The 14,566-nt window shown below is 44.9% G+C and overlaps 1 protein-coding gene across 1 annotated transcript in view; it reads right to left on the bottom strand.

The window, feature by feature from the left end:
* ZNF827 (zinc finger protein 827) overlaps positions 1–14,566 on the bottom strand; it is a gene marked incomplete at its 3' end in the record, with an annotated part of 185,576 nt that overhangs the window by 138,815 nt on the left and 32,195 nt on the right. Inside the window, exon 2 of the mRNA XM_079697749.1 lies at positions 1,817–2,842. Within this exon, the coding sequence (XP_079553875.1) occupies positions 1,817–2,842 (1,026 nt within the window). The remainder of the gene's footprint in view (positions 1–1,816; positions 2,843–14,566) is intronic.

Genomic DNA, 14,566 nt, shown 5'->3' with positions numbered 1-14,566 from the left:
ATCCCTGGAGTGTAGATCCTACAACGAAACAGGCAAACAGTCTATCGCCCACCCTGGAAGCTCGTGACCTCTCTCTCCTCGTGCATCTAGTCACTTGAGTGAAAAGTTCACACTTCATAACTATTGCTGGTTACACCCAAGACACTTGAAAATGACAAAGCCATTAGAGTCTGCTGTCAGGAGACAGTTTTATCAGTTCCCTCTTTCCAAGCCTTTAGCCACCTAAAGTTTATTACTAATTTTGTGTAAGCTTTTCCTAGTAACTAGTGTCCAGGTGAATTTACAGGAGAAATATCATTAATACAGTTATTTAATAACCAGATGGAGAATACTTATAAAGTGACATTTTACATAGATAGCCATACTTCTCTTTCTGCTGCTACCCCTAAATGAAATTTCTATAAACCAGGAGTGATTTATTCCCTTGCAAAATTACCCCACTCCCTCTGCTTGTCCCCCTTTTCCTAATTTTAGCCATTTTTCTCTTTATTTCCCCAGATGGCGAGTGAGAAGTGAAGAGTAGGGAAATTCAGAATTGATCAACATTCCAGGATTTTCTTGACACTTCAGAAACCCTGGAGTGAGCAGTTTGGATCATTTAAAGAGTCATAAAAGTTCCACATATCCATTTTCCTAGTTCTGCTCTGCTGTTTACACAAGCTTTCAAGTAATTATAATGAGTGCATATAGCTCACTCAGCAATTTAAATGGAAATTTGTCATAAATGCGTCAAATTGATGTTAGTTGTGTTTGTTCAGTCAATTATTTGCCATTCTAAGCCCCTGTCATCAACATGGCTGCAAATAATCAAAAGTTGGCTAGACGCACACAATGGCAGCGTTTCTACTGATGAGGACACACATGGCCCACTTCCTGTTCCAGTCTGGCAGGATATCCTCAAGAGACATCCGAAACTCCATATATCCATCTCTGGGACCCTGTATTTACCATGGGCATAATTTAGAAACAAAGCAGTACAAGAAATGATGTTTCCACTGTGAGGACTCAAGTGACTAAGTTTCTCCCTCAGATGAATAACTGTGAATGTCAAGGCTCTATAAAACGGCCACTTCTCCTTTGGAAAGACCGTCTCCACAAGAAAAACCCATGATTCACATTTTCCACATGCACATTCCTTCAGAATCTGATTGGACTGGAATAAAATAAAGCATTTGCAGGAAATGCTTTGATTACATCTGAATGACAATACTCTTTAGAGTTCTTGTGTGACAAGAAATTATGGAAGAACACGATAAGTAAAGGCTTACGTTCCACCAAAAAATTAATATAAATGCTAACATGAAAGTATACAGTGTGGTAAATTAGGGCAGAATAGCTACTGATGATACAAAAGTCCATTTGTCATGGAGGCAGTAGGACGGTAAGCTCTCTCTTGTCAACTGTTTCAAAAGCAGTGAGTTTTTCTTCTCCCCTCTGTCCAGGGATGCCATGCACTCCATGACAAAGGTGCTTTGATCTTCCCCTATTAAATATATCTTGTGTGGACCTAGCCTGAACTTGGTAAGAATAAAAGAAAAAAATCATTTCTATGCAATGGAGGAGTACTGTATGTCTCTAAGATTATTCATTACCTTTCAAAACTAAAGCTATTGGTGAAGTTTTTTGTGTCACACATACATGAAAGAACCCCCTAGGCTACTTACTTAAAGTATTTTGTCATGCTCCTGCTTTTTTATTCCTGCCTCAGATCAGATGGGGAACCCAAGCAAAGAAGGCAATGAATTAGATGTTGCAACTGACAGGTAAAAAAAAAAAAGACTTATATACAAGATGATGGAAATGAAAGCATCCATACCTGAGTTGGAGGGTTTAGACACTCTTCCCTTAGGAACTGGGAGTAACAATAATTCCAAGGATTGTGGTGGAGGTGGCGGCGGGGTCACTTTGTCTTGCTTCTTCTCTGAAGGCGGTGGCGGGAGAGGGTCCTCAGGCACCAGTGATGATTTCTCAGCCAGAAGGGTCCCGGCAGCCCTTGCTGCGACCTCTTTCAGAAGGGCCGCCGAGGAGGTCATGGAAGCCAGGGAAAGGAAAGAGCTGGCCGGGGGCGGGTGTTCCTGGCCAGGAGTCAAGCTTCTCTCGCTGACTTTCTTGGATAAAGCTGCCAAGGTGGAGCTGGCAGACTGGGAGCTGAAAGGGGAGGAAAAGGACTCAAATCGCATGGTCTCCTCTGTCCTGGTCAGCGATTTGTCCTGCAGAACAGCATTGGCTGCAGCTTTCAGTTTGAGGATGGCTGAATCCGGGGACAAGCCGCAGGTGGTGGTTGAGTTTGGCAACCACTTACCTTGATTCCATATGAAACGGTTACTTGGAGTGTATTGGTCATTCTGTTCCTGCTTCTCAGCCAACTTCCTGGCCAGCACGCTGAGCTGTTGGGCATGGTGGGACGGCGGGGAAAAGGAGAGATTCGAGCCGATGTTGACAGGGGACTCCACCCTGCCATTGGCCGTGGCCGTGGCATCGAGTTTGAGGGAGCCAGCCTCTAGCAGCCGCCTCAAGTTGCTGCTCAAGGGCTTGGTGGAGCCCGCGGGATCGTCATCACACAAAGAAGACACGCCGGGGGAGAGGTGATCTGGACACTGCAGTGGGTCTCGCAGGACCTCACCGTCGAGTGCCACCAGCTCCAGCGTGTGACTGCTGGGGGTCCCGCTTCCCAAGGAGGTGTCGGGGGAAGTGGACTGCTCCTGGATCCGGTCCTCCAGGGACAGCTTATAGTTCTCCTGGACTTCTCCATAGGATGCTTCCGACGGCGTCTCTGAAGAGTTCCCATACCAGTGTTCTCCTTCACTGAGTTCTCCCTCCGCCTCGTCCTGCCTACTAAAATCTGGGGGAATTAAGAAGATCAGGTTTACTCCCAAAGCGAGCACCAAGCAAGCCTGAAGACGCTCACATGGAGTCGTGGACATGCTTCCTCTGCCCCTCCACCCAAGAACCACACGAAAGACAGACACGACTTCAGAGCACGTCAGGGGCTGGGTCAGACCGTCTCAGCCTAAGCCTGAAAGGATGCTGAACAGGCCAAGGTAAAAACACACCCACCTTCTCCATGTGTTCATCGTTCTCATAATTATTCCAGGTAAAGGGAAATGGAAAAGGAGGAAAGAGAAAAATGGATCCGGTAAAGAAGAAACCGCTGCTTTCAATGATGGGGGAAATGGGAAGGAGCTTGTACCCTGGTGAAAACTCCCAGCATGACATATTTAGGATTGTGTGGGAAATGAAAGAGGCAGACTGGCAGAAGGGGAAACACAGTGTGATGAGACCCAAGGCAGTGGGAAGCCGCTTCTCCACTTGCTAACTACGAGTCACTTAGCTGGCTTGATACAGTAAAATGCAATTAACTTTAAGTTGATCAAATCATGTAAATAAAAACCTGCCTATTAGCTATTATACCAATTTCACATAGTTGCTCTGAAGCCTCCATCTTAATAAACATGTGACCATGTTTTGAAAACAGTCAAGTACTATATAAAAATGAGATCTCATTAGCAAACACTATTCACATTCCTGATTTCTTAAAGGGACAACGCATGCCGCTTATTTGAGATTCCAACCCCCGACTCGTCTGCCCTCTCAACATGGGTAGTGATTAGTAATTTGTTCCCTCACTCCACCCAGAGTCCCCTTTGGTTCTTTTTCTATCCATTAGTTTGTCTGTCCACCCTTACTGCTCTCACTGGCCCCCGGCACCGGTTAGTTGGGACTCTTTGCCATTCCAGGAGCACAAGTGGGCTCCGCCACTTTTCTACCTTTGCTCAAAATATTCCTTTGATCTGGAATGTCTTTCCCTGGAAAACCGGACGGTCCAACTCTGCCCATCCTCCAACAGCCAGCTCAGAGGATTCTTCCTCATGATTCTGCCTAGAACTCTCAGTCAGAATTCGTCTCTCTTTCTCATTCATTTACTCACTCATTCAACAAATAATGAGGGAGTGCCTGCTGCATGTGGGGCGTTGTTCTAGATTGTTCTAGACTGAACAACGTTGAACTAAACAAAGATCCTGCCTTCTTGGAGCTTACATTCCAGTGAAGAAAGACAGATGTTAAACAAAATGAATAAATGGGTAAATCCTACAGTAAGCCAGAGGGTGATAAGTGTTATGGGAAAAGATACAGAGGCAGGACGAGGAGGGTTGGAGGTAAGGGCTAGGAGGTGAGTTGTCATGTTAAATCAGGTAGTTGGGGTGAGGCTTCACGGAGGCGGTGACATTTGAGCAAAGGACTTGAAAGACGCCAGCAGCTGGCCAGGCAGCCCTCTCTGGGAGAGGCGCCCAGGCAGAGGGGGTCACTGTAAACGCCCTGATGTGGGAACTTGCCTGGCATGTGCATGGACCAGCAAGGAAGCCAGTGTGGGGAGAGTGGAGTGAGTGAGCGAGAGTGTCAGAGCAGTAGGAGAGAAAGAGAAATAACGAGAAAGAGAGAGAGAGAGAGAGAGAGAGAGAGAGAATGTGTAAGTTATAAAGGAGGGAGGCCATGCCTATCAGTAGGACATTGTAAACTACTGAAAGGTCTTTTGCATCTGGTGCAACTGGGAACCACTGGAGGGGGAGGGGCAGGGCAGTGACATGCTGTGACTCAGGTTTTCAAAGGTTTGTTCTGGCCACATGAGGAAAAGAGAGCGCAGGTACAAGGTGGGAACAGGGAGGCCAGCTCAAGGTGATCGCAGGTGGGGAGAAGTAGCCGGATTCTGTGCATATTTTGAATGCAGACCCAACATTCCCATTTTTTAAATATTGGTGTTACATGACTCTAAATGAACTGTCTGCTACGGACTTATCTTCTAAAGAATTAAGGGGTGGTGTTCCTTGAAGGCAGGGATTTTCTTATTATGTACAGATCACACATATGCCTAGCACAATGCCTGGTCCCTAGCAGAGTTCCGTGAAGGTTTAGGGATCGAGCCCAAATGCCCCACTGTGCCAAGTTTTGCTGTATAACATGCTGTTTCCTTTCCCAATAGAAATAGCTGCAAGTAGTAATGCACGAACTACAAGCTAATACACTGATCTTCCCCTGCTCTTTAGAGGAGAAATGTCACAAATGACAAATTCTCTTTCACTAAGTTAAAGTTCTGCAACTCCTTCCTGAGATTCCTTATTAAGTTATCAAGAAAATATAAAATATCAAATGGAATTTGCTGGAAAAAAGCAGACAAAATTGAGTTTTCTCTGTTAAGAACAGTCTGGCTCCTTGTGATTTGCCACATTTCCTTCTTCCCATTTGATTTCAACATTTTTCATCTTTCCTGAAATCGGGGGAACCCAGAACTACCCATCTCCCCAACGGATTCTCGTAGGGTTGCTTTTACCAAACACCAAGCAGTCAACATCCATTTCAACAATAGGGCTAATTTTACGTTCTTTGGCAAAGCCCCTGTCTTGATTTCCGATTAAATACCTCATCCTTCAGAAAAATCACATGGGAACGATCTTATAAATAGTAAGAGAACTAAAAGATTTAAAAATCACTCCAGTAAGAATAGTTGAAGATCTTGTTCAAGGATCTCTCCTTTGATCTTTATTAACACTCACTAAATGAACTAACATAGGAAAACATATGTTTCAAAAGGAAATACTTGTAGATTATGTTTTTGTCAAACTAGAGTAGCTCAAGATAGTCAAGATTGGTCTAGAACTTTGTAGTATGAGGCAATTAACAAGGTACATAAAATCAGGGTTTTGAGAGCCACAAAGAATTACAACCACATCCGTGTCCAGTCTTGTCATTTTACTAAGACTATTAAATAAAGGTTACCTGGCTGCATCAAAGGCACACAGCTAACCTACTGATAACACTGGAACCCAAAACCCAAATCTTCTCCACACCTGGCCCAAGGCTCCTTTTCAAAGCCCCTGCCACATGCCCTCTGAATAGTAACTTCTAGAAAGCTCTGAGCAGCTGTCCTCCCATCCCCAGCCAGCTATCCTTCCACCCTCTGGAAACAGAAATCAGCAAGAGAATTCTCAGTGATAAGGAGTGTATTCACTCTTTATTTTAACATAAACCATTAAGAGGTAAATATCCATTATTCCTATACTCTGATCTCTCCATTCCCTCTCTGCCTCTTCTCTGTTGCTGTCGTCAAAAATTGATTTCAAACGCCTGAAGAATTCAACACATCTATTGGCAAAGCCCCAAAGGCAAAGTTTAATTTCCTGCCCCCTCCAGACCCTAAGTGAGCAAGAATATTCCCCCTCCAAATGTGCTGAAGCCAGTGAGTGGGTCAAAAACTAAAGAATTCAGGCTCTAATCCCATTAAGCAGTGATAAGGAGATCCAAACGTTCAAGAGTGTTAAAAAAAAAAAACACACAAGGACTTACTGTATAGCACAGGGAACTCTGCTCAATCTTATGTGGCAGCCTGGATGGGAGGGGAGTTTGGGGAGAATGGATACATGTATATGTATGGCTGAGTCCCTTTGCTGTGCACCTGAAACTATCACAACATTGTTAATCAGCTTTACTCCAACATAAAATAAAAAGTTTAAAAAAAAAAGACTGATACAAACAGTTGATATCCACTTTTAAAGCAACTTCCTGAACCTCACCAAAACACAGCCCAGAAAAAGCAAACAATCAAATAAAGCATTTCTTAAACAGACCAATTTAGGTCCTTTAAAACCCCAGGATATTTCTTAACCATCCATTTCTCCCTGCTTTGCAGACACGCTCACTGAGATACATACACTCTCTTGTGCACTGCAAGGAAACTCGGCTACCTAAAGAATATTTTTTAACTCGTAATATTCTATTAATCACTTTTCCAAAAATGCTGCTCCTGAAATCGAGGTTATTCAAGTAATAAACCAGCAAATAATTGTAAGGCATGACCTAGAAGGAGCCGGACCACAAACCCGAGGAGAAACATCTCCGAAATTATTCTGTCATCACCTGAGGTCAAGCAAAAGGTGGGAGATGCACGCAGAGAAATGAATGCAAGAGAAGTTGGGACCTGCGGAGGTTTAGAGAAAACTCCTGACAGGCTTCGACAAATAGGCTTTCGGTTCATAAAACGGCGGCAACAAGGAGTTTTCTCCCACAAATATTAACTTTGTTTCCCTTCTGCTGGGCTGTTGTTTTATTTTCACATTCAGTTTCATTCTCCCTGGTCCAGTTGCGGAGAGCTCCGCTTCAGCGGAGCCTGCACCGCCACCCCCCAGCCCCCCACCCCCATCCCCCGTCCCAAGCCTTTCACACCGCATGATGAGAAAAGGTTCTCTCACTGGGATGCTCTGCTCGAATAGCATTCCTGCAATCTAGGGGATTAATCTGCCGGACGTTACGAACTTCAGAACAAGTGAGGCTTGACTTTTGACGCTCTTTCCCAACCTGAGGCTCCCCCCACGCACACACCCCATCCCCCAGCCCCACCCGGGGCTGCGAGGCTGTTCTGTTTCCTGGTCTGTCACCAGCAGGGAACAGTGGCACGTAATCACTGGGCAGCGCACAGGCCACTCTCCTGCAGACGCTCCCCGCACATCCAGCCTCCCTCCACCATGGATCTCACAGCTCTCCTGACTGAGGCTCTCGGGGAAGCCTCCGAAGTGCCCGTGTAAATAACTCCCTCCTAGATCCATTATTTTTAACCTCCAGAACAGGAAGCTATTTCCATTGCTATGTCTCTGACAGCCAGGTTCACACTCATTCCTGTCAATTTTACACAACAGTCTGTTTTGGTGTTTTTCCCTTTAAATCAGAAACTCGAAGAATTAAGAATAGAAACGGTGCAATTACAGAATGAGAATATGCTGAATACATTTTGTTTCCATGTGGCAAATACTTCTCCTTTGGGGAAAACAAAACCAAATTTCACTACCTAACACATTTATTTACAATTCAGTCCTCAAGCCGAGAAACTGGGTAACTTGAGAGCCACAACTCTCGCTGCATTTTTTTCAACTCACTTCCCTTTCAGTTTGACAGTTTTAATCAGATGCATTTAATTGGACTGATATTCAACTCAGAAGGTCCTCATTCAGAAAGATGGGTAGGAGAGAGAAAAAAATATATAAGGAGTCGCCTATTAATTTTCACGCCTTTTGGCTGAGGTGAAAACGAGTGGAGATGGAAGCCGAAAAGCCTCACTTCTAAATCTACCCACAAACCATTCCCACCAGTCGGTCCACATGAATCTCACCAGCAGGTATTGAAGAGAACCAGGATTAAGCTCTCAGGACTCGCCTGGATGGAGCTGACTCATGTTCAGTCCTCTGGCAGCCAACACCCTCTTCTTGTGACCACAGGTGTGTTCACCTGGTCCCTAACCTTCTGGTTCATTTTCATCTACAAATCTTCCATGTTTTCACTTTCCACCTGATACACATCCATAGCTAAAGGCCACACATCACTATCAGTATTATCAGTTATACCTGGAATACAAACCTTAAATCATACCACAGACTTTTCCTTGCAACTGTATACAAAAGCAGTTTGCAAAGTTTATGGAGCCGTGTACAAAAGTTATTAGTAAAACCAATGGTGATAATTGGTTTCATTCAACATTTACTGAGCATTTACCATGTTCAGGGAACTGTTCTCTGCAACAGGGCGCCTCGGGGAGGCAACAATTTCTAGGCCAACAGTTTATAATCAACAGGGAAGCCAGGAATGCATAATCCTATGAAACACAATGACTAGTACCATCAAGCAAGAGTCGTGTGTGCGTAAGAGAGCAAATCATTCCAATTGCGCAGGTGGCTTTGGAAAGGGACCTCAGAGGATGAAGAGGATTTCAACAGACGACTCTGGAAATTCATAAGAGGGCTCACTCCTCTGGGAGCTATCAAACAGGAAACAGCCCAGTTGTGGAGTAAGCTAATATTCTGGTGACCAATGTTAGATAAACTCACCTAAGGAAAATGTTTCCAGATTCTTCACATTTACAAAACTCACCTCTATTGATTTGTTAAGGGCAGATTTGACCAACTACCTTACCCTACCTACTACTTTGGGTTTTTTTTTGTTTGTTTGTTTTTTTAATTTACTTACATAATTTTTGGCTGCATTGGGTCTTCATTGCCAGATGTGGGTTTTCTCTAGCTTTGGCAAGCGGGGGCTACTCTTTGTGGTGCACTGGCTTCTCATGGCGGTGGCTTCTCTCGTTGCGGAGCACGGGCTCTAGAGAGCAGGCTCAGTAGTTGTGGCGCACCAGCTTGGTTGCTCGGCGGCATGTGGGATCTTCCCGGACCAGGGATCGAACCCGAGTCCCCTGCATTGGCAGGCAGATTCTTTTTTTGTTTGTTTTTGTTTGTTGTTGTTTTTTTTTTTTTTTTTTTGCAGTGCGCGGTCCTCTCACTGCTGTGGCCTCTCCCGTTGTGGAGCACAGACTCCCTCCGGACGCGCAGGCTCAGCGGCCACGGCTCACAGGCCCAGCTGCTCCGCGGTATGTGGGATTTTTCCGGACCGGGGCACGAACCCGTGTCCCCTGCGTCGGCAGGCGGACTCTCAACCACCGCGCCACCAGGGAAGCCCGGCAGGCAGATTCTTAACCACTGCGCCACCACGGAAATCCCCACTACTTTTGAAATCAAACTGTTAGGTTATACATTCCTGGGGCAGGACCGTGATCAAGTCCCTTTTGTATTTCCCCTCGAAGCCCTGCCCATAGTAGGGGTAGGTCGTAGGGCTTCTCTGGTTGTAAACGACAACCAGAACTGCAGGAAGCCATAGGTAATGTTCTTGGTCCCTACATCACTGAGAGGGACACAATGTTGCTAGCGTCAGAGAGGGTGTGGAAAGCACCATGAGGGCTCCCTCTCGTTTGCCTCTAGTCTCTTCTCGGAGGTTAACATCCTCCTGTCGGGCCACCTTTCCTGGCTGCGCAGGTTCTGGGTTCTCACTCTCAATGACGTACCATGGCAGAAAGATCTTTCCTCCTCTGATTGACTGCTGCAGGTCACGTGCCACTCCCTGGACCTATCGCTGAAGCTAGAGGGCAGGCTTAACAATGGCTCAATGTGGGTCACAGAAGAAACGAGAGGAAAGAGGCACCAGAAGGACGAAAGCAATGACCTCTCTAATGTTTCATAAAGGTTTAGTCTGATGCACGTCAGGCGGTTCGGAACCCATTTCGTGATTCTGAGCATAAAACATATCCTCCTTTAGGCCGATTTACTTGCCAACTTTTCAGTTGTCCCTTTGGAGCCTGAAAGCCTCAGCACATCCCCCCACACCGGTTCTGCCCTCAACGAAGAGACCTTTCAGGGGTTCGGGGCTCCAAGTCCACAGTCTGAGTGACAGGCATGGACAGGTAATCGGCTCTGCAGGACCAAGCCGCGGAGGCCGCAGTTACAGGACACCGATGCCCAGGGGCACCCATCCGCTGTCAGCGTGGCCAAGAAGAAAATGTAAGAATTGCTAGTTATTTTAAACTGCCAGGGTGTAGAAGACAACCAGATCCCTGTCACCAGTCCAGCTGAGGAAAAGGTGACGTGAGGGCATGGGGAAATGAGAGGAAGTCTGGAGAGGATAAGAGTCCGCAGACTGAGATAGCAGAGCGGCCTCCTGGGTCAAAATGAGCATTTTGCACACGGCAGCGTTTGCAAATTATTGTTGCAAGTGTCCACGAGGAAAACAAAGGTATCACAGATGAACACATCGCTCCTTACCTTCAGAGTGAGTTCCAAACAGTACCTAAGCCCGTTTCAGTATTCTCATATAAAGTTGCCAGATCTTCCAGTGACCAAGGAACTACCCAGGCTCCTCCATCAAACAGCTCATGTCAACGTGAATGGCAACTACTCCATCCCTGCAACTGCTTAGACCAAAATGCCACAGCCAGTCTCCTCTATCCTCTTTCTCTCACCACCACCCCCCATCTAATTCCTTTGTGGATTCTGTTGGTTTTACTTGCAACATACATCCCAAATTTTGCCACTTTTCACCATTACTACAACGCCCACCCTTGTGTACAGCACTGCACCCTTTGCCTGGACTATGGAGGTAGCCTTTTTTTTTTTCCTTTATATGTCTTTATTGGAGTATAATTGCTTTACAATGTTGTGTTAGTTTTTGCTGTATAACAAAGTGAATCAGCTATATGTATCCATATATCCCCATATCCCTCCCTCTTGAGCCTCCCTCCCACCCTCCCTATCCCACCCCTCTAGGTGGACACTAAGCACCAAGTTGATCTCCCTGTGCTATGCAGCTGCTTCCCACCAGCCACCCGTTTCACATTTGGTAGTATATGTGTGTCCATGCTACTCTCCCACTACGTCCTAGCCTCCCCTTCCCCCGTGTCCTCAAGTCCATTCTCACTCAACGTCTGCATCTTTATTCCTGCCTTACCACTAGGTTCATCAGTACCATTTTTCTAGATTCCATATATATGCTTTAGCATTCAGTATTTGTTTTTCTCTTTCTGACTTACTTCACTCTGTATGACAGACTCTAGGTCCATCTACCTCACTACAAATAACTAAATTTCGTTTCTTCTTATGGCTGAGTAATCTTCCATTGTATATATGCGCCACATCTTCTTTATCCACTCGTCTGTCGATGGACATTTAGGTTGCTTCCATGTCCTGGCTATTGTAAATAGAGCTGCAATGAACATTGTGGTACATGTCTCGTTTTGGATTATGGTTTTCTCGGGATATATGCCCAGTAGTGGGATATCTGGGTCGTATGGTAGTTCTACTTTTAGTTTTTTAAGGAAACTCCATACTGTTCCTGTTCTCCATAGTGGCTATATCAATTTACATTCCCACCAGCAGTGCAGGAGGGTTCCCTTTTCGCCACACCCTCTCCAGCATTTATTGTTTCTAGATTTTTTGATGATGGCCATTCTGACCAGTATGAGGTGACACCTCATTGTGGTTCTGATTTGCATTTCTCTAATGATTAGTGATTTTGAGCATTTTTTTTTGAGCATATTTTCACATGTTTGTTGGCCATCCGTATGTCTTCTTTGGAGAAATGTCTATTTAGGTCTTCCCCCCATTTTTGGATTGGGTTGTTTGTTTTTTTGATATTGAGCTGCATGAGCTGCTTGTATATTTTGGAGATTGGCAGTAGCCTTCTGACTGGTTGCCTTACTTCCAATTCTTGCCCCACTATTCTTAGCCAGCAGCCAGAGTAAGCTTTTAAAAATATCTCCAATTCCACTACTCCATCCACAAAGCCTCCACAATGGCCTCTCACATTTCTCAGAATAAAATCCAAAACCCTTACCTTGACCTCGAGGCCCTACATAATCTGTATCCCTCTGGCTTCATCTGCTACCACTCTGCCTTGTTAATAAAGTAGGCTCCCGCCTCAGGGCCTTTGCACTTACTATTCCCTTTGCCTGAAAGCTTTTTCCCCCCAAAAGAGCCACATGGCTGATTCCCTTACTTCCTCAGGTCTCCCCTCAAACATAACTGTTTATTAGAATAGAAGCTCCATAAGAGAGAAGGCTTTGTTTTGCTTGCTGCTGTATCCTCAATACTTAGAATGGTACTCACCGGAGCACACGCTCAAATATTTGCCACATGTATGAATGAGAAAGAAGAATGGGCTTGGGACTTCCCTGGTGGCGCAGTGGTTAAGAATCCGCCTGCCAATGCAGGGGACACAGGTTCGAACCCTGGTCTGGGAAGATCCCACATGCCGTGGAGCAACTAAGCCCGTGTGCCACAACTACTGAGCCTGTGCTCTAGAGCCCGTGCTCCGCAACAAGAGAAGCCACCGCAATGAGAAGCCCACGCACCACAATGAAGACTAGCCCCCACTCGCCACAACTAGAGAAAGCCCGTGCGCAGCAACGAAGACCCCACGCAGCCAAAAATAAATAAATACATTTTTTAAAAAAGAAGGAAGGATGGGCTTAACAATCAGAAAGGTAGCCCTTGTCTGTACTGGAAATGAGAACTGTTTTCCAAATTACAAACGACAATTCTATTTTTCTCATGTGAGTCAAACACAGAATAGGGAAAAGAGCCTGTTTTTGCAAACTTGTCCACCAGAGCCTCCCTGGTGGCCAAGAAAAGACAACAGCAGCCTAGGGAAATGTGGGACTGAAGCTGATGCCCCCTCCAGGAAGCCCCAAATTTCTCTGAGTTTTAGCTTAACATTTCAAGTGAATTCTGCACGCTATACTATAGCTGTGCTTGTCCTTACTTAATAATATGGGGGTATTTTTCACAAAACATCCAGAAACATTTAGTCTCCTGGAAGGTGCACCATTTCCCTCTGGATATCCACCTGCTTTGGAGAAACATGTACCCTATTTGGAGAAGCAAGAATGTATGAAAAGTATGTAGCACACTCTCAAGAGCTCAGTAAGGGGTGGCTGTCAGTGTTACTATGATTACTGTCAGAAAACAGCACTCGTCCTGGTACGCCCCACTTCAGAGAGCAAAGCAGAAGCCCAGAAGGTAACTTCCCAGGATGATACAATGGATCCGTTGGATATCAAGAACTACAACTCTATTTGTTGAAACTGAATTTTGTTATAGGTATTATTTTAGAGATGGAAAAGCCTTGGAGATCGAGTTCATAGGTCTAGCCTCTAGGCAGAGGCCTAGAGAGAGCTGGTGATTTGTCCGAGGTCCCATATTGATTCACAAAAAAGATTTGAGCTCAGATGTCGCAATGTAGAGGTCAGTGCTTCTACTACTAAATCACTAAGTGATCATCGCTGAGTGAATGAATGAATCCTAGAATGAGGCCTGGAACACTGCAGGTTCCCAATAAACATTTGTTGAAAGAGTAAACAATCATGTATAAAGCACTGGAAATGCACCTGGTTCTATATTGGGTGTTTTAATATTCACCAGCAAATTTGATCCTCACAATGATTTTATGTGGTAGACTGTACTCTCTTCGCTTTACAGACCAGGAAACCAAGTTTCCAAAAGGCTTACTTAATATACACACTTAGTGACAAAGCGAGGTTCAAACTCATACCTTCGGAATATGAGTAACCTGACCAAAAAGTAATATTTCAGGTAATCAAAAAGTACCAAAGTACCTTGATGTAGTCAGCATATTTTTATTTTGTTTTGATGGGATGTAAAAATGCATACATACTCAAACAGGATGTGTGAAACATAATTACTATGTTTGTAACATGATTATTATGTTCTGAGATATGTCTCAGAAACTCCTGGGACTTTTCAGCAGCTTGCCCCCATATTATATAGCCCCAAGCAATGGTATTTTAAGTTACTATTCCTACTTTAATAGTCTTTTGACTTCTTTTTCTTTTTTCTATTATGCCCTGCACAGAGCCCCTTCCTTCTAAATTTGAAGATTTTTTTGTCTGCCATAACTGAAAAAACAATCACGAGGCTTATTAAAACTGTGCAAACTAAAGATGAAAACCAAGTGTCATAGGTTGAATTGTGTCCCCCCAAAAGATGCTGAAGTCCAACCCCCAGTACCTGTGAATGTCATCCATTTTAGAAATAGGATCTTTGTAGGTGATCAAGTTGAGATGAGGTCATTAGGGTGGGCCCTAATCCAATATGACTGGTGTCCTTATAAAAAGGGGGAATTTGCACACAGAGAGAGACAAGCCATGTGAAGATTGTAGTTGTGCTGCCACAAGTCAAGAAACTACCAG

Source organism: Hyperoodon ampullatus, assembly GCF_949752795.1.
Source record: "Hyperoodon ampullatus genome assembly, chromosome: 1".
Classification (NCBI taxonomy): domain Eukaryota; kingdom Metazoa; phylum Chordata; class Mammalia; order Artiodactyla; family Ziphiidae; genus Hyperoodon; species Hyperoodon ampullatus.
The sequence above is the reverse complement of the archived record's forward strand: the minus strand, read 5'-3'. Positions and strand labels throughout refer to the sequence as shown.